The sequence below is a fragment of the Mus caroli genome, chromosome 15 (assembly GCF_900094665.2).
Source record: "Mus caroli chromosome 15, CAROLI_EIJ_v1.1, whole genome shotgun sequence".
Taxonomy (NCBI): domain Eukaryota; kingdom Metazoa; phylum Chordata; class Mammalia; order Rodentia; family Muridae; genus Mus; species Mus caroli.
In genome coordinates this window covers 97087001-97102556 of record NC_034584.1, presented here as the reverse complement: position 1 = coordinate 97102556, position 15556 = coordinate 97087001, and the positions used below count along the sequence as shown (strand labels likewise).

The 15556-nt window shown below is 45.9% G+C and overlaps 2 protein-coding genes across 5 annotated transcripts; one reads left to right on the top strand and one right to left on the bottom strand.

Moving 5' to 3' along the window:
* Positions 1–1452: 1452 nt before the first annotated feature.
* Nfe2 (nuclear factor, erythroid 2) lies at positions 1453–8420 on the top strand. Of its 2 annotated transcripts, none has more exons than XM_029470026.1 (3): positions 1453–1561; positions 5702–5871; positions 7178–8420. In XM_029470026.1, the coding sequence occupies exons 2-3, from the start codon at positions 5758–5760 to the stop codon at positions 8183–8185; spliced, it is 1122 nt and encodes a 373-aa protein (XP_029325886.1). In that variant the 5' UTR covers positions 1453–1561; positions 5702–5757; the 3' UTR covers positions 8186–8420. The 2 variants fall into 2 exon arrangements, with proteins under 2 accessions (XP_029325886.1, XP_021039682.1); XM_021184023.1 differs by lacking the exon at positions 1453–1561 and adding an exon at positions 5118–5596.
* A 1786-nt stretch (positions 8421–10206) lies between these two features.
* Positions 10207–15544, bottom strand: Hnrnpa1 (heterogeneous nuclear ribonucleoprotein A1). 3 transcript variants are annotated; one of them, XR_003835002.1, is made up of 10 exons: positions 15368–15544; positions 14811–15021; positions 14622–14714; positions 14448–14540; positions 14202–14276; positions 13839–13997; positions 13131–13286; positions 12873–12942; positions 10477–10548; positions 10207–10355 (listed from the first exon to the last, which is right to left on the bottom strand). XR_003835002.1 is itself a non-coding variant. In XM_029470139.1 (9 exons), exons 1-8 carry the CDS (start codon positions 15509–15511, stop codon positions 12887–12889), a joined length of 987 nt encoding a protein of 328 aa, XP_029325999.1. In that variant the 5' UTR covers positions 15512–15544; the 3' UTR covers positions 11949–12645; positions 12873–12886. The 3 variants fall into 3 exon arrangements, 2 of the variants coding, with proteins under 2 accessions (XP_029325999.1, XP_021038873.1); XM_029470139.1 differs by lacking the exons at positions 10207–10355; positions 10477–10548 and adding an exon at positions 11949–12645; XM_021183214.2 differs by lacking the exons at positions 10207–10355; positions 10477–10548; positions 13839–13997 and adding an exon at positions 11949–12645.
* Between the last annotated feature and the right edge of the window lie 12 nt (positions 15545–15556).

Genomic DNA, 15556 nt, shown 5'->3' with positions numbered 1-15556 from the left:
TCTCAGAGATGTTAGCTTGATGGGAGGTTCCTTGTGGTATCAACACACTTAGTCATTACTTGCTTGACTATGTTGCCAGGTTGTGGAGGATAGTGGGGAGAATTAGAGTGGACAAAGAGTGGTCAACTGTTTGTGATTGAACAGTTGGAGGACTCCCAGCAGCTGTTGTTCATGCTTCAGGCCAGAATAGTCCCACTATTCTAACAGAAAGCACAATCCTATCCAAAGGGTTGGCAGAATGACACCTCTACCTTGGGGTAGGACTCACGTGCTTTTCTGCCTATCTTATTAGTTTGTTTTTCAGAGACAGGGTCCCATGCACCTCAGGACGGCCTCAAACTCACCACATAGCCAATGTTGACCTTGAACTCACCTTTCCTCTAGCTCTTGAATACAGGGGTTCTAGGTCTTTTGCCAAATGCCCAGCTTTGCTTCTAGTCTAAAAGTGTTTCCAAATTAACTTGAATATCAGTGAGAAAAACAATAGAGAAAAAGTGGTGTAAGCCGTATCAATCAGAACCAAAGTTAGATAGACCAAAAAGACATGTTCCTCTGGTCTGAAAGTTACTGAAGCAGACACAGTGAGCACTCCTATAATTCCAGCACAGGGAAAGCAGAAGGATGAGAGACTTCTGGGAGAGCACAGATTGTCTGATACAGAGCTGTTGTGTACTTGGAGATGAATCTGATGTACATATGTAGCCTGGCCTGCAAGAAAGAAAGATCCCTTTTAGGGAGACTAATTATCAACTAACAGGACAGTCTCCCACCGAAGGACCCTCACCCCATACACACTGGCAATAAATAAATAAATAAATAAATAAGTAGAACAAAAAAGAATCCTTTGTCCTAGAGCATCTGAGGCAGGGGTTGGCGGGGTAACACATTAAAGGATACCTCTAAGCAGCTAGCAGCCTCTCATCCCCAAAATAGTTCCCCTAGAGCCCAGGCTTTCTAGAAGTGAAGGTTGTTGCCCTAAGCAAATTGGACTCAGATACCTGGTTCTTACTGCCTGTTGCCTTTTGCCTTGTTATGACTTAGTTTCCCTGTCTGTCTCTTACCTGAAAGAAAGAGGAGGCTGCGGGTCATGTTTATTTAAGCTTAGGGGGTCTCTTGTGAGTGGACCATCGTCTGTGAAGTCAGCCCGAACGAACAGGAAATGAACTGTCCTGGACCAGCTGGAGAGGGTCGGGAGCCTGTGAGTCCCGGGTGCCCCCGCTGCCACAGAGAGGCGGGGGCGGGGTGCAGCAGAAACCACACCGGGCTCAAGTTTCCTCTCTTGGCCAGAAGGGGCAGGAGAAGAGGGCCGCGGGGAAAGGGAAGGGTTGGAGGAAGCACTGGTAACTCCGACCGAGGGCTTCGGAGAGACCGCCGGTGCACTCGCTTCTACCGGGGCCAACCAGTGCTCCGCGTCCAGCCATGGCCCGGGGGCGGGGCTCGGCCCTCAGTAGTGCTCAGAGGCAGCGCTCAGCGCCCAGGAGGTGTCAGCTCTGACCCAGCCTCTCAGGGACACTACCCGCAGCCTCATCTCTCTTCTCGCCGGGCTTGGAATCCGCCACAGGTGCCTGGGACGCCTCAGTGGGCTCTGGGGAGGTCAGGCTGGGCAGGTGGAGAAGGTACAGGGAGGAATACCTAAGTTTCTGTCTGAATGTTTCTAAGACATCTTCCTAGACTGTTCCTGGTTTAGGAAACTGATACATTAGGAGCAATACTACTTGGAGATACTTTTAGATGACTTCCTGGCTGTTCTAGGACCTTTGGGGGTGGCTGGGGTGGGAGGTTGTAGGTGGGGGCCACACAATGCTTTACTAAATAGCACCCTGGAGGAGCAGGGGAGTGAACAGGAGGAACCCTTCAACTGGCCTGCTGACTGGGGGAGCTAGTAGGCTCCAGTACTACGGTGCCACCTTGTACCCTTCCCCATGGTATTCTGTAGCCATGACCATCTGAGATTTGGGGGAAGCAAAGGGACCGTAAATATCGGATGTCTGAACTTCTGAAAAGCCTTGTTACAGCAAGGTGGGGTAGTTGGCTGAGTTGTCCCCCATTGCCTCTCCTCCTGTACAGTCCTAAGCTGGACCTGAAAAGAGGAGGGCATTCAATCTCAGTGTAGATGCTTCTATGGAAACTCTTGGCTGCTAGTAGCAGGAGGTTGAGATGCTGTGGGAGAAAAAGAGAGCCACCAGATCTGCGGACTGCAGCCTCTACTTATTGCTTCCAATGAGCCAGAGTTCTAGGGATAGAGTCACAGGAGAGCAGAAATTCATTCCCTTTTCCTTGTTTCCAAGCATCATGTTGAATATATATATATATATATATATATATATATATATATATATATATATATTCCCAGGGGACTAAGCCTTCGTGGCTCAAATCGTCCCTCTTCGTTCTATTGGCTTCTTCTTTATTTCGCCTCTGCGTGCCTCTCCCTTTTGAGAAATTCTCCCTAATCTTTGTAACGAGGTTGCTTACCTGCTAATTTACACACCAAGTTTTACTCATATCTCTCTAATCCTTCCTTTGTCTGTGTTGACACCAAGAGAGGTGGGGTAACCTAATAAGACTCAATACAGTACCCTGAAGCAAGCTCCCTGTCAAAGAAGTTCAAAGTCTTGGGCTAGCAGTGGAGGCCAAAATGTCTTCTTCTCCTACCTCTCCAAATGATCCTGTATCCCTAGAAAGTTTTGTAACCTGTGAAGTCTTTGGGATAGTGAGAAGATATTTGGAAGATTCTAAGGATGTAGCTTGGTGGTAGAGTGTTGGCATGGTGGTAGAGTGTTCAAGGCTCTGGGTTGGTTTGGAAGGAGGGAAGGAGAGTAGGCAGGTAGGACCACCAGGGTGAAAAGGAAGAATGGAAGTTTCTGCAGTTGGCTCAAGTTCTACCAGATCTACAGTGTGGAGGATCAAAGGGAATAACCACCCCAGTAGATTCGGTGGTTTTATGACCTGAAGAAGCAGGCTAAACTGTAAAACAAGAGCAGTGTTTGCTAAAGAGCCCCTGGAAAACTAGCTCACATTCCTGTCTCTTTTCACTACCCTCTCTGGTATTCTTTCTGTCTGGCTTCTAGTCTGTTCTACTGGCTGCAAGCTTGCTGGTCCTCTGAAAGGCAACCTCCCAAGATCCAAAGGGCCTGTGCCTGGTACAAGCCAATGGTCTGGTAGTTTCCTTTATGAACCTCTGCTCAGCCTCCAGCCTCTTCCTGCCCCCTCTACACTCTTTTTTTTTTTTTTTTTTTTTTTTTTTTCTCAGGAAGAAGAAGACTTAACTTCAGGTCTTCATAGGAAAGGGCTGATAGCTAGGTACCACTTGGAGTCTAGCTTTGCCTGGGTTTGCAGCTAGATGAAGAGTATAGACCACTTGCTATTCCCCTTTCTGGCTTTATGTTCTTTCTTGCAAATTCATCTAGATGTGTGTTTCTTGAGGCGAGTCTGGCCTCCCCTCTATGTCTAGGGCATTGTTGTTCTTAGGGGCCTGCACATGAATACAGCTCAGTAGGCCCAAGGCCTTCAGGCATGTTTTCCATACACCCCAGGTAAATGTGGCTCTCTGACTGGATGCAGCTTGTTCCTTCTACAGTTGTGAGGTTCTCTACTCCTCCATTTAGCTGGAAACTGTGATGCAATTTGTCCAAGACCATACATCTTGAAAGCTGGAGAATCTTGCCTACTAGGGCAAGATCTTTGTATAGTACCTCAGATTCAGATCCAGGAAGACAGGTGAGACAAAGAGAGGTAGACTGGGTGAAGAACTTTGACACAACAGTATAGTTCCTGCCTACCCGAAAACTCCTTCTTCATTCACTATGCCTTTGGGCAATTTCCGCCAGAACCTGGGTGGGGAGGGTGGAGTTCCGGTGTTGAAATGGCATCCTGGACAGACATAAACACCCCACCCATTCTACCCGTCGGTCAAAGGCCTGTGCCTATATCAACTCCCATTTCTGGGGATGGCATTATAGCAAGAGGGTGGAGGCAGGACCTTAGGCAGATCAGTTGTTAAAAGGACACTTGGTAGTGGCTATACATTTTGTGATAGGTCCAAGAGGAGACTCCATAATGGATAGCAGGAGGAGCTATCCTTGTGATGGGTAATATAAAGTCACACAATTTGAGGTCATACAGCCCTATCCTCTGGTCTTCTGTAAGGTGTTTCTTTTATTTATATGATGTGTAGTGTGGATGTGAATGTATGTGCATGCTGTACTGTCTGGCCCTGAGATATCAGGAGAACCTTGCCAAGTCTACTTGAAATCTATTTGGACACAAAGAAAACAGATTTAGATAGAGATGGTATCAGGGAATATGGAGGCAGGATGAGGAGAGAGATGAACCAAGAGGAGATAATGAAAACCACGGTAAGAGTTTGCAAATGACCACGCTGTAAGGGATTCCCCCAGTTCAAGTTGGCTTGTCTAACCTTCTGGCTTTACTATTAGGAGAACTAACCAGGTACAGTGAGGTGTCTTACCCAACACCTCACTGCTGCTTTGTAGCAGAGCTGAAAGCTAGAACCCAGATTAAAAAGAGGGACAGAAGGATTGGCAGCACTTGAGAGCCCAAAGTGATATTGTCCAGAAGAGAAAAGGGCTGAGACACTATGGGAACTCGCTGAGGTAAATTGCCTGTAGTGGCGTGGGTTGTGGATAGTCAGCACTTTGGGAACCAAAGGAGTTTAGAATGCAGCAATGGATGTGATCAGGTTCCAACCATCCATCTATTCAGTATCTGCCTGTAGGATCTGCCTTTACAGGGTCTTTGTGAAGCCCAGCCTGATATGCTATGCTTTTAAAATGCTAGCAAAAGTCTTGACCAGTGCTTGCTTAAATCTTTGTTGAGTGTTGACCTTGGAAGAGAAAGGAGCCCTGGTTATGCTGGGTGGGACATGACCAAATGACCTTGCTGGGACAAAGGGTAAAGGTCCAGTGTCTCCTGGAGCCCATTCCTCCTCTGCCTCTGCTGCCTGCAGCTGATAAACCCCTTATCTGGCCCAGGCAGGGGAGCCTAAGTAAGGATGGGAGGAGAGGGAAGGGTTGCTATCACCAGCAGGCTTGGGCCCTATCTCAGAGAAGGGGAGGGGCTGTCTGACTAACACTTCCCATAACACACTCCTTGAGGATCTCTAAGCACTCACTTCTTGGGAAGAAAGGGCTGAAATACTAGGTGTGGTGGTACATGCCTTTAATTCCAGCACTTGGGAGGCAGAAACAGTCAGATCTCTGTGAGCTAGAAGCCAGCCTGGTCTACATAGCAAGTTCTAGGACATAGCCAGGGACACATAGCGAGACCTTGTTTTAAAAAACAACAATGAAAGGCTTAGACCCTAAACTGAGGATGCAAGAGGAAGGCAAGGGTGACTCTTGATGTTTTCTTCCAGAATGGAAAATGAAATTTCAATCCCCAAACCCGAGAAAGGCTGAATTTTGTCTCTGGACAGGAATACCTTTTTTAGGGAGTAAGCGAAGGCAACTTGCTGAGAAAAAGTAAGGATACCTACTCTGTGTCCAGAGGACTGACTATGGTCAGATCAGGTGAGGTAGAGAGTACTCCACTGAAGAAAAGAACATTACAGTTCATAGGGTGGTTGATGGCACCTGCGAGCCACTGACAACGCTCCTTTCTCCTGGGAATTCTGCACGAGGACAGGATAAACCTCTGACTTGGTAGGCGCAACTCTAATACCTTTCTTTCTTCAACACAGGTTGCAGGAATCCTTTGTGCTTGTGGAGACCTGGGGCCATCAGCTGGCACAGTAGGATGCCCCCGTGTCCTCCTCAGCAGAACAGGAACAGGTTATCACAGCTGCCTGTTGGGGAGCTTGGAGAGATGGAACTGACTTGGCAAGAGATCATGTCCATTACTGAGCTGCAGGTGAGTAGGGGGTGGGCTCTTGCCTGGCCAGAAGCAGAGAGTAGGGGCGTAATGAGGAACACCAGGGGGAAGGGAAGATTCTGGCTGGGGTAGTAGGCTTCTGTCCAGCTGCTCTGCTTACACCTCTCTCTACCATTCTCTGCTCTACTCCTCTCTTTTATCTTCTCATCTGATCCGATTCTCTTCCAGCTCTGTCCATCTTCCCTCATTACCACTCCTTGCCCTTAGCAACAAACTCCTTTTCTCCAGGTAGCAGAGCCTTAGTTAAAGGGCCTCAGAAAGGGGAGATTGACTGTGCTGGGGTCCTCTCCTCCTGAATGTAGGACAAAGGGGTGTCTGTTAGTCTAACAATGGTGCCTTTGTCCTCAGCTAGGCTTGAGCAGGATAGCTCCGCTAAGTAAGTTGGGGGCCTTGTTTGTAATATGTGTTCTCCTCCTCACTGCACCTGGGACTGGACAGAGAGTTAACCCCCAGCTTGGGCTCTGTGCCCGATTCCACCTCAGGCACGGTGTCCTCAGGATCTGCCCTTAGACCCTCCTCCCACACACTGGCTCCCTCTGCTGGGCACCCAGGGAATGGCAAAGTCCTGAACTTGACCCTTTGACCCTAGGTAGCCACAGCCGAAAAGGGTTCTGAGAGTCCAGTAATGACCTTGTCTTCCTGAAGAAAATAACTGAACAGGAGCCATTTGGCTTGAGGAGGCTTTGTAACCAGTTCAATGTGAGGCTGTCTTCTGAGGTTTCAACAGTGACTTTTATTCCTGCTTAAACAGCCTTTTCCTCTTCACTACTTTTCCTTTTTTTCCCTCTGTCTCCCTCTTTTCCTTTTGATACAGGATTTCTCTCTCTCTCTCTCTTTTTCCAGAGATAGGGTTTCTCTGTATAGTCCTGGCTGTCTTGGAACTCACTCTGTAGACCAGGCTGGCCTCAAACTCAGAAATCCACCTGCCTCTGCCTCCTGAGTGCTGGGATTAAAGGCGTGCACCACCACACCGGACGATACAGGATTTCTTTGAGTAGTACTGGCTGTCCTGGAATTCACTCTGTAGACCAAGGATGGCTTTGAACTCAGAGATCTGACTGCCTCTGCATCCAGAGTACTGAGATTAAAGCTGTGCCACCATGCCCAGCTTCTTTCTTTCCTTTTCCCAGACAGAGTTTCTCTATATAGTCCTGGAGTTTACTTTATGGTGCAGGCTAGCCTAGAACTCAGAGATTGGCTTTGCCTCTTAGATGCTGGGATTAAAGGTGTTTACCACCACTGCCCAACATAGTCGATCTTCTTAATCCTCTTTTTTTCTTTGCAGGGTCTAAATGTTCCAAGTGAGCCATCTTTTGAGCCCCAAGCACCCACCCCATACCCTGGGCCACTGCCACCTCCAACATATTGCCCCTGTTCAATTCATCCAGATGCAGGCTTCTCCCTTCCCCCACCATCTTATGAGCTCCCAGCATCTACTCCCCATGTCCCAGAACTACCATACTCCTATGGTAATGTAGCTATACCAGTGTCAAAGCCACTTACCCTTTCAGGCCTGCTCAATGAGCCCCTCCCAGACCACTTAGCTCTCCTGGACATTGGGCTGCCAGTGGGGCAACCCAAGCCCCAAGAAGACCCAGAATCTGACTCAGGATTATCCCTCAACTACAGTGATGCAGAATCTCTTGAGCTAGAGGGTGTGGAGGCTGGCAGGCGGAGGAGTGAGTACGTGGACATGTACCCGGTGGAGTATCCTTACTCACTTATGCCCAATTCTTTGGCCCATCCCAACTATACTCTTCCGCCCACTGAGACACCCTTGGCCTTAGAGTCATCCTCCGGTCCAGTGCGGGCTAAGCCTGCTGTCCGTGGGGAGGCAGGGAGTCGGGACGAGCGGCGAGCCCTGGCCATGAAGATTCCTTTCCCTACGGACAAGATAGTTAACTTGCCGGTAGATGACTTTAATGAGTTGTTGGCACAGTATCCGCTTACAGAGAGCCAGCTGGCTCTAGTTCGGGACATCCGTCGACGCGGCAAGAACAAGGTGGCAGCCCAAAACTGTCGCAAGAGAAAACTGGAAACCATTGTGCAGCTGGAGCGAGAGCTGGAGCGACTGAGCAGTGAAAGGGAGCGGCTTCTCAGAGCCCGAGGGGAGGCTGACCGCACTCTGGAAGTCATGCGCCAACAGCTGGCAGAGCTGTACCATGATATTTTCCAGCATCTTCGGGATGAATCTGGCAACAGTTACTCACCAGAGGAATATGTACTGCAACAGGCTGCTGATGGGGCCATCTTTCTGGTACCCCGTGGGACCAAAATGGAGGCTACAGATTGAGCTGGCCTAGAGGGGGTGGACACTGGTGCTAGAGACTCCCTCATTCCCTTCTGATAAAGGCACTTCCCAATCCCACAAGGCTCAGAGTTCTCCAGACCAAAAGGCAGATGTAACCACATCACCTGGGAGTATTTGGTGAGGTCTGCCTGGAGGCCAGGTGAGTGTTGGCTTCTCAGGTCCCCACCTCCACCTCTTGTCCAAGCTTTGGTTCATAAAGAGCTGTGTGGAAATAGCTTTCCATTGTGTCTTCTTTGAGGGTTAGGAAGCCAAATTATCTCAGAAATCACTGTTTATTGAAGGAAAAAAAATCCTAAACTCACTTAGAGCACATACAAAATTTGGGCATCAGCAATGTTTTTTTGGTTTTTTGAGACAGGGTTTCTCTGTGTAGCCCTGGCTGTCCTGGCACTCACTTTGTAGATCAGGGTGGCCTCGAACTCAGTCCGCCTGCCTCTGCTTCCCGAGTGCTGGGATTAAAGGCATGCGCCACCACGCCCGGCTGGGCATCAGCAATGTGCCTTCAGTTCCTTGGTGACTCCCTACCCCACTCAGGTCCCCATTCCTAAATGCCAAGAGCTACCAAAGTTGGCTGTATCCTCTATGGAAGGTCTCTGGAGCATCCACCTGATATTTAGTATTCTCCTTCCTTCTCACTTTGCATCTGAGAGGCCAGATGCTCTGAGTTTGAATAGGCACTAAATTTGAAAGCATTTCATACCTACACCTTAGCAATGCTCCATATTCAGCTCTGCATTGCACCTAGTCTCAAGGAGCTCACCAACCCGAGGCTACAAACCAGCCCTTGTGCTTGGGGGACTATCAATTCTTTTTAGATGTACTTTTTGTCTCAAACCCTGTTTGAGACAGGGTTTCCTCTGTGTAGCCCTGTAACTTACTCTGTAGACCAGACTGGCCTTGAACTCAGAAATTCACCTGTCTCTGCCTCCCAAGTGCTGGGATTAAAGGCGTGCCCCACCACGACTGGCATTAGACAGGGTGGACCAAGTTAGCCTCCAACTCATACAAAATTCATTGCCAGTCTCCAAAGTGCTGGGATGAAAGGTATGTTGTGCCACAATCCAACCTTTCTCTATATTCACGCAGGAGCCTGGAGATCAGGTGTCTCCTTGAAGCTAACTGGCTACTGGAATACTCACCAAAACATTAACTCAAGCTGGCCATCTACTTGTATACTGGAAAATGACCTTATCATCCAATCTTCCTATCAAGTATTGGGATGTTGTGTGGCACACCCAACTCAAAAATCTACCTTACCAAGCTGGGCGGTGGTGGCACACACCTTTAATCCCAGCACCTGGGAGGCAGACAGGTGGATTTCTGTAGGCCGGCTTGGTCTACAAGAGTGAGTTCCAGGACAGCCAGGCCTAACCCTAACCCTGTAAAAGAACCAAATCTACCTTATCTTTCCTCTTACTTTGAAATATGTATAGGCAGGGAGATTCTAGGCCAGTCAAGATCACATAGTGAGACTATTTAAAAAAAAAAAAGAAGCTGGGTGAACACCTTAAATTTCAGCAAGGACAGGACCAGTCAGGTTAAACTGTGAAACCCTTTCTAAACCCAAGAAGGAAAAAAATGAGCAAAGATCTTTGTGTCCTTCATCACTTGGGTCTCAAAGTTTAGGCTATCAGTTTCTTTTAAAGATGGAGGCAGTAAAGAACAAGCTAGAGGTAAAATTCTCCAGGTGTAAACTATACAGACCTCACCCCTAACCCCAAGGAAATTAGATGCTTGGGTTTCCAAGTGCTGGGACTGGAGGCATTTGCCACCATGATTTTTTTTTGTTTTTTTTTGGTTTTTCGAGACAAGGTTTCTCTGTGTAGCCCTGGCTGTCCTGGCACTCACTTTGTAGACCAGGCTGGCCTCGAACTCAAAAATCCGCCTGCCTCTGCCTCCCAAGTGCTGGGATTAAAGGCCCGCGCCACCACGCCACCATGATTTTAATGTGGATTCCAACCCAATGTTGCTATATATGTCACAAAGGAAGACAAGAAACAGGAGTTAATTAAAAAAGTTTATTAAAAAAAAAAAACCAAAGTAAGCCATTCACAAAATTGAATGATTTTTAGCAGTACAGCTAAAACCCAACTGCATGGCAGTGAGTGCAGTACAGTGGCCCAGAATAAAGGCTGCTGTCTTAAGGATGTTCCTGTAAAGGAGAAGAGAGAGAATGATGCAGTTTTACATAGACAGTGGTGGCTCCATCTAGATTTCTCCTAACATCTCCTGGTTTCTATGTACATCTTACCGAAGTAGTCACAGAAACTCACCTTTTGGCCAACAACTTCTGCAGAATTTTTTAAACAAATTTTATGACAGCAGTTAAGCCTCATAGCAGATTCCTAGAAAAGCAAACAACATTTAGAACTAACCTTTTGTGAGGCCAATTCCCATCATTAAACTAGTCCCACCCCCTCCCATTAGCAACCCACCCATCCTCCCACCATTTTGGGGAAATGTTATCTAATATTACTTTGAGCCATTACTTTTAAGAAAATGGGTCAAAGGAAGGTTAAATAAAATTAAGAGGCCAAAACGTATTGTCACAAATAGAAATGCATCTACTTCCTTTAAGAAAGATTAATAGGGCATTAATTAAATTAAAACAATTCATCTCCAGAAAAACCAAGTGCAGCTTAACTGGACTAGTTTTGGCTCAATATAATTAAGAGAAATCCAACAGAAAATTGGACTTTACAACTATATGGATGTAAGTAAAATCTGTTCTTACCTAGCAGCATAGCAATAAACCTTTCCTTCTGGCTCTGCCTGCTAGTCCTAAGAGTCAGGTGTGCCTTACTCTCGTCTGCCTCCTTCCTTGCGATGGTCACTCAAACTTCACTCCCTCCTAGCTTTCATGGAGGTGCCGTGGCCTGCCCCTGGCTTATCTGTACTCCACATACCACAAGTGTCTACTCTCAGCTGTAGAGATTCTGAGCTGGAAGCCATTCGCGCTATACTTGCTAGCAGTTCCTAGTAGCTGAACATCTCCTGGATCTTTAAAGGCATTGTCCCGATTCCTGAGGTATCTGCAAACTCCCTTAATAGTTAAGGTTCCACCTGCTATTGCAAACTCAGCCAGTATCATGGAACTACCATCCATGCTTCCCCCACCCTCACCTCCCACTCCCCCCACCCCCCTCCACCAAAACTTCCAAGCAATATATATACACCCATGAGTTGGAATACATAGTCCTGTGGTAAACATTCATCTATGCTACCCAGTACAATGGCACTTAAAAGGGGCATCAAATGGGAAACTCTTAAGAACCTATGCACAAGTAACAATTGGAGAGTAATTGTTTTGAACTCATTTTCTATACAATTAACACTTGAGGACAGAAGTGTGAAGGAAAACTGCCGTTAATACAGAATTACACATAATCATGGTTAATTATATTTGTAATTTAAAATTCCAATGAACTAGAATCATCTAAAATTAAAAACAACAACAAAAAAAAAACCCAAAGCACACCCACTCACAACCCAGTTAAACTGCAGTTTTCCTTCACTACAGCCTATGGGTTAGGGCAATTAGAGTTCTTACTAATTATCAGTTTTTAAGATGCCCCAACAATGCTAATCTCTGGACTTATATAGGTGGCATTACCAGCAGTTGGCCTCTCTGCTGGCAGAGCTTTGAACTTGCACTGTGGTAACAAACAATGAGCATTTACCAGGGGCATTGGGTAGGGAAAGTCCAAATCTCTGCCAGTCCCAAATCCATACAGTTGTCATTCCATTCACGAGAATTAAATCGTTTATTGAGTACACATGATAATGGATACACAAGCTTCATTCCCAACTGTTATTTTATCTGATACCGTTATTCAATTTTGATATTGCATAGGGTGTGCCAACAACCATTTTATAACCAAATTGTGACCTTGCTTGGATGACCCTTTCAATGGTGAAACTCATTAAAAGTTACAACAGTAACTGGCAGTTTAACAACATCAAGGTTTTTGAAGACAATGGCTTCTCCACCCAAGCAACCATAAATAAATTCCAAATGGAACTTGGCACCACCCTGAAGGAATTCTAACTTCACACTGTTGGGGAAGTTTACCAAGATGGCTTCAGAATAGACTAACTTTACACAGCACATTAAAAAAAAAAAAAAGACACATTTATTCAGCGTCATGATCAGACTATTACATTTAGCAATCAACAGCATGGGTGAAAAGGTCTACAGTAAAACCTTTTGTTGGAATGCTTTACACTTTCCACAGAACAGAAACTAAAATAACCTGTTATACAATTAGTCACAAATACAGTCCTGGAGTTTTTGCCCACACACATGAGTATTGTCTAAAACATGTCTTCTTTGTAGCAGCTAGGCCCTGCCACCACTGTGCTTGGCTGAGTTCACAAATCTGTTGTAACCTGTAGCTTCCCTGTCACTTCTCTGGCTCTCCTCTCCTGCTAAGCTTTGTTTCCTGTTGAACAATATGGAATAAAGTTGTTAATCTAAAACACATTAAGACTCAAGGCTACAATCCAATAGAGCAAGTTGTTTCCCACAAATTTTGCTGAACTGCATATTAACTTAATATCCACCATTTTACTGCAATTATAATGTTAACTATGTTGTACTGCTCAGCTACATTTGGGTTACTGGGTTCAATTATAACATCTAGCAAACACAGACAAAGGAGGCACTTACCTGGCTGTATGTAATTAGAACCTCCTGCCACTGCCATAGCTACTGCTGCTGCTGGAACCGCCATAGCCACCTGAAGAATTAAGACAATGTTTTAATACTTTGTGCCAATGTAGTATCAATGGTTCTGTGGAAATTGTTAATGATCTGTTAAAGTTCCTGGCCTGAATTAAAATGACCTAATAAGGATTATATGACCCTCATAGTTGATGTCCTTTGAAGGGAGATTTAACTATCAGTCTTCTGTCATAGATACTGTACCTTGGTTCCGTGGTTTAGCAAAGTACTGGCCTCCACCACCATAAGGGCCAGAGCTCCTGCCTCCAAAGTTTCCTCCCTTCATCGGCCCAAAATTGGAAGACTGATTGTTGTAATTGCCAAAATCATTGTAGCTTCCACCACCTCCAAAATTGCTTCCTAGAAAAGGAAAAGCCTCTATTGATGACTTTGAGGATTGACAAGCCAATAGTGCTTAGGGTCTGAATCAAAGATTATGATACTTATAGACCTTCTGTCAACTCCAAACTCCAAACCCTTCTGCTTCATTCTCTGAGTGAGGCATTCAGTTAATAATCCATCATTTAAAGAAAAATCAACCCAACTTAAGTTTCTCAGTGGCAAGTTAGAAAGAACTGAAGGCCTTTATGTATTCCAGGTCAATACATACATTTCTTGGATGTATCAACTAAATGCCTCAAGTCCCAACAGAGTTTAGACATTCAATCCAACTGTAGTGTGGATCTAACTATCTCACATTGAAGACACCACTAACCACTCGTCCACCTACTTATTTTGGGGGAGGCGGCCCCAGCTTAAAGCCAGGAGGAGGTAGCACAGCAGAGCAGGCCTACTGTAACGCACCATGCACTGCACCCACAATGCTTTAAGAGCTTTAATTTCCAACACGGGCATAAACTCTAGAAGTCTAATCTAGCTCCAAGCCAAGTACCTGCATCACTGGATACCTACCACTACCACCGCCAAAGCCGCCTCCGCCTCCTCCGTTGTTATAGCTGTCATAGCTGCCACTCCCGCCATAGCCACTGCCCTGGTTTCCATAACCCTGTCCACCACTTCCATAGCCTCTGCTTCCTCCAGAGTAACCAGGGCCGCCTCCTCCATAACCACCTACAAGAATACAAGTCTTCTCAATAAGACAAAAGTATTTAACAGGAAAAAATCTATGCAAGATAATAGCTAAAGGCTGCTCATAGCATGCACATTTATGGGACTGATTGAACTTTGTCATGCACTAAGTTTAGTTTCTACTAGCCTACTCTAAAGGTACAGGTTTCCAGAAACCATTACTTACAGACTCCTTAGGAAACTTACCATCATTGCCGAATCCATTATATCCATCCCCACTGCCACCATATCCACCACCACCACGGCTGCCACCAAAGCCACCTGGAAGAAACCAAAGCTTTAAACCAGGCTTTATACATGAATGCTTATCAAAATCTAATTCTGTACTAGAATTATATTTGGGTAAAATCCATAAATGCTGGAAACACAGGGCAGCAGTTAATTTTTAAAAGCTCTGAAACCAACAAGGAATCAAAAATAAACTATACACACCACGACCACTGAAGTTCCCTCCTCGACCAAAATTGTCATTGCCACCAAAACCGCCTCCACGACCACCACCAAAGTTTCCAGAACCACTGCGACCTTAAAAGAGATTTTTGGATCATTAGGCTAACCTGTAATAATTCACACTGGCCCCCACAATCTAACCAAAAATAAACGCACCTCTCTGGCTGGATGAAGCACTAGCCATCTCTTGCTTTGACAGAGCCTTTCTTACTTCACAGTTGTGGCCATTCACAGTATGGTATTTCTGAACTAAGAGAAAAAGGTAGATTCAGGACTGTAAAAAAAAAAAAAAAAAACAAGAGGACTCCAGAGTCATTAAGGAACACGCAGTCCTCTGATACTTACTAACAATCTTATCCACAGAGTCATGGTCATCAAAGGTAACAAAAGCAAAGCCCCTCTTTTTCCCACTGCCTCTGTCAGTCATAATTTCTATCACTTCAATCTTCCCATACTGCTCAAAATAATCTCGTAGGTGATGTTCTTCAGTGTCTTCTTTAATACCACCAACAAAGATCTTTTTCACAGTTAAGTGGGCACCTGGTCGCTGAGAATCCTAAAAAGGAAAAACGACTTCAGTTATTTAGTAGCAGCAGTTTCTAAATGACTGGGAAGCTGTGGTGGCCCATACCTTTTTTATTTTCTTAATTTTTTGATTTTACGAGACAGGGTTTCCCTGTATATCCCTGGCTGTCCTGGAACTTACTCTGTAGACCAGGCTGGCCTTTAACTCAAAAATCCACCTGCCCCTGCCTCCCAAGTGCTGGGATTAAAGGCGTGGGCCACCACCTCCCGGCCCACGCCTTTAATTCCACTGGGGGGGGGGGGTATCTCCCAATTGAGGACTGCCCCAATCATAGTCTCAGGTTAAAGAGAAAAACCTATTAAGAAAAACCACTCACTTCTCTAGAGACAGCTCTCTTAGGTTCCACAACTCTTCCATCCACCTTGTGTGGTCTTGCATTCATGGCAGCATCCACTTCTTCCACAGTGGCATATGTGACAAACCCAAAGCCCCTGGATCTCTTGGTGTTTGGATCTCTCATTACCTGTTTAGAGTTAATTCAATCAATACACTGCCTGATCTCAGA

What these genes read in the sequence shown, in the direction of transcription:
- Hnrnpa1 (XM_029470139.1), bottom strand. Translation starts at nt 15,511, where the DNA reads ATGAGAGATCCAAACACCAAGAGATCCAGGGGCTTTGGGTTTGTCACA. An exon ending in CTCTGTGGATAAGATTGTTA is followed by an intron (nt 14,715 to 14,810) that starts GTAAGTATCAGA and finishes TTTTTCTCTTAG; the next exon opens with TTCAGAAATACCATACTGTG. An exon ending in TGCTTCATCCAGCCAGAGAG is followed by an intron (nt 14,541 to 14,621) that starts GTGCGTTTATTT and finishes ATCTCTTTTAAG; the next exon opens with GTCGCAGTGGTTCTGGAAAC.
- Nfe2 (XM_029470026.1), top strand. Translation starts at nt 5,758, where the DNA reads ATGCCCCCGTGTCCTCCTCAGCAGAACAGGAACAGGTTATCACAGCTG. An exon ending in TGTCCATTACTGAGCTGCAG is followed by an intron (nt 5,872 to 7,177) that starts GTGAGTAGGGGG and finishes TTTTCTTTGCAG; the next exon opens with GGTCTAAATGTTCCAAGTGA.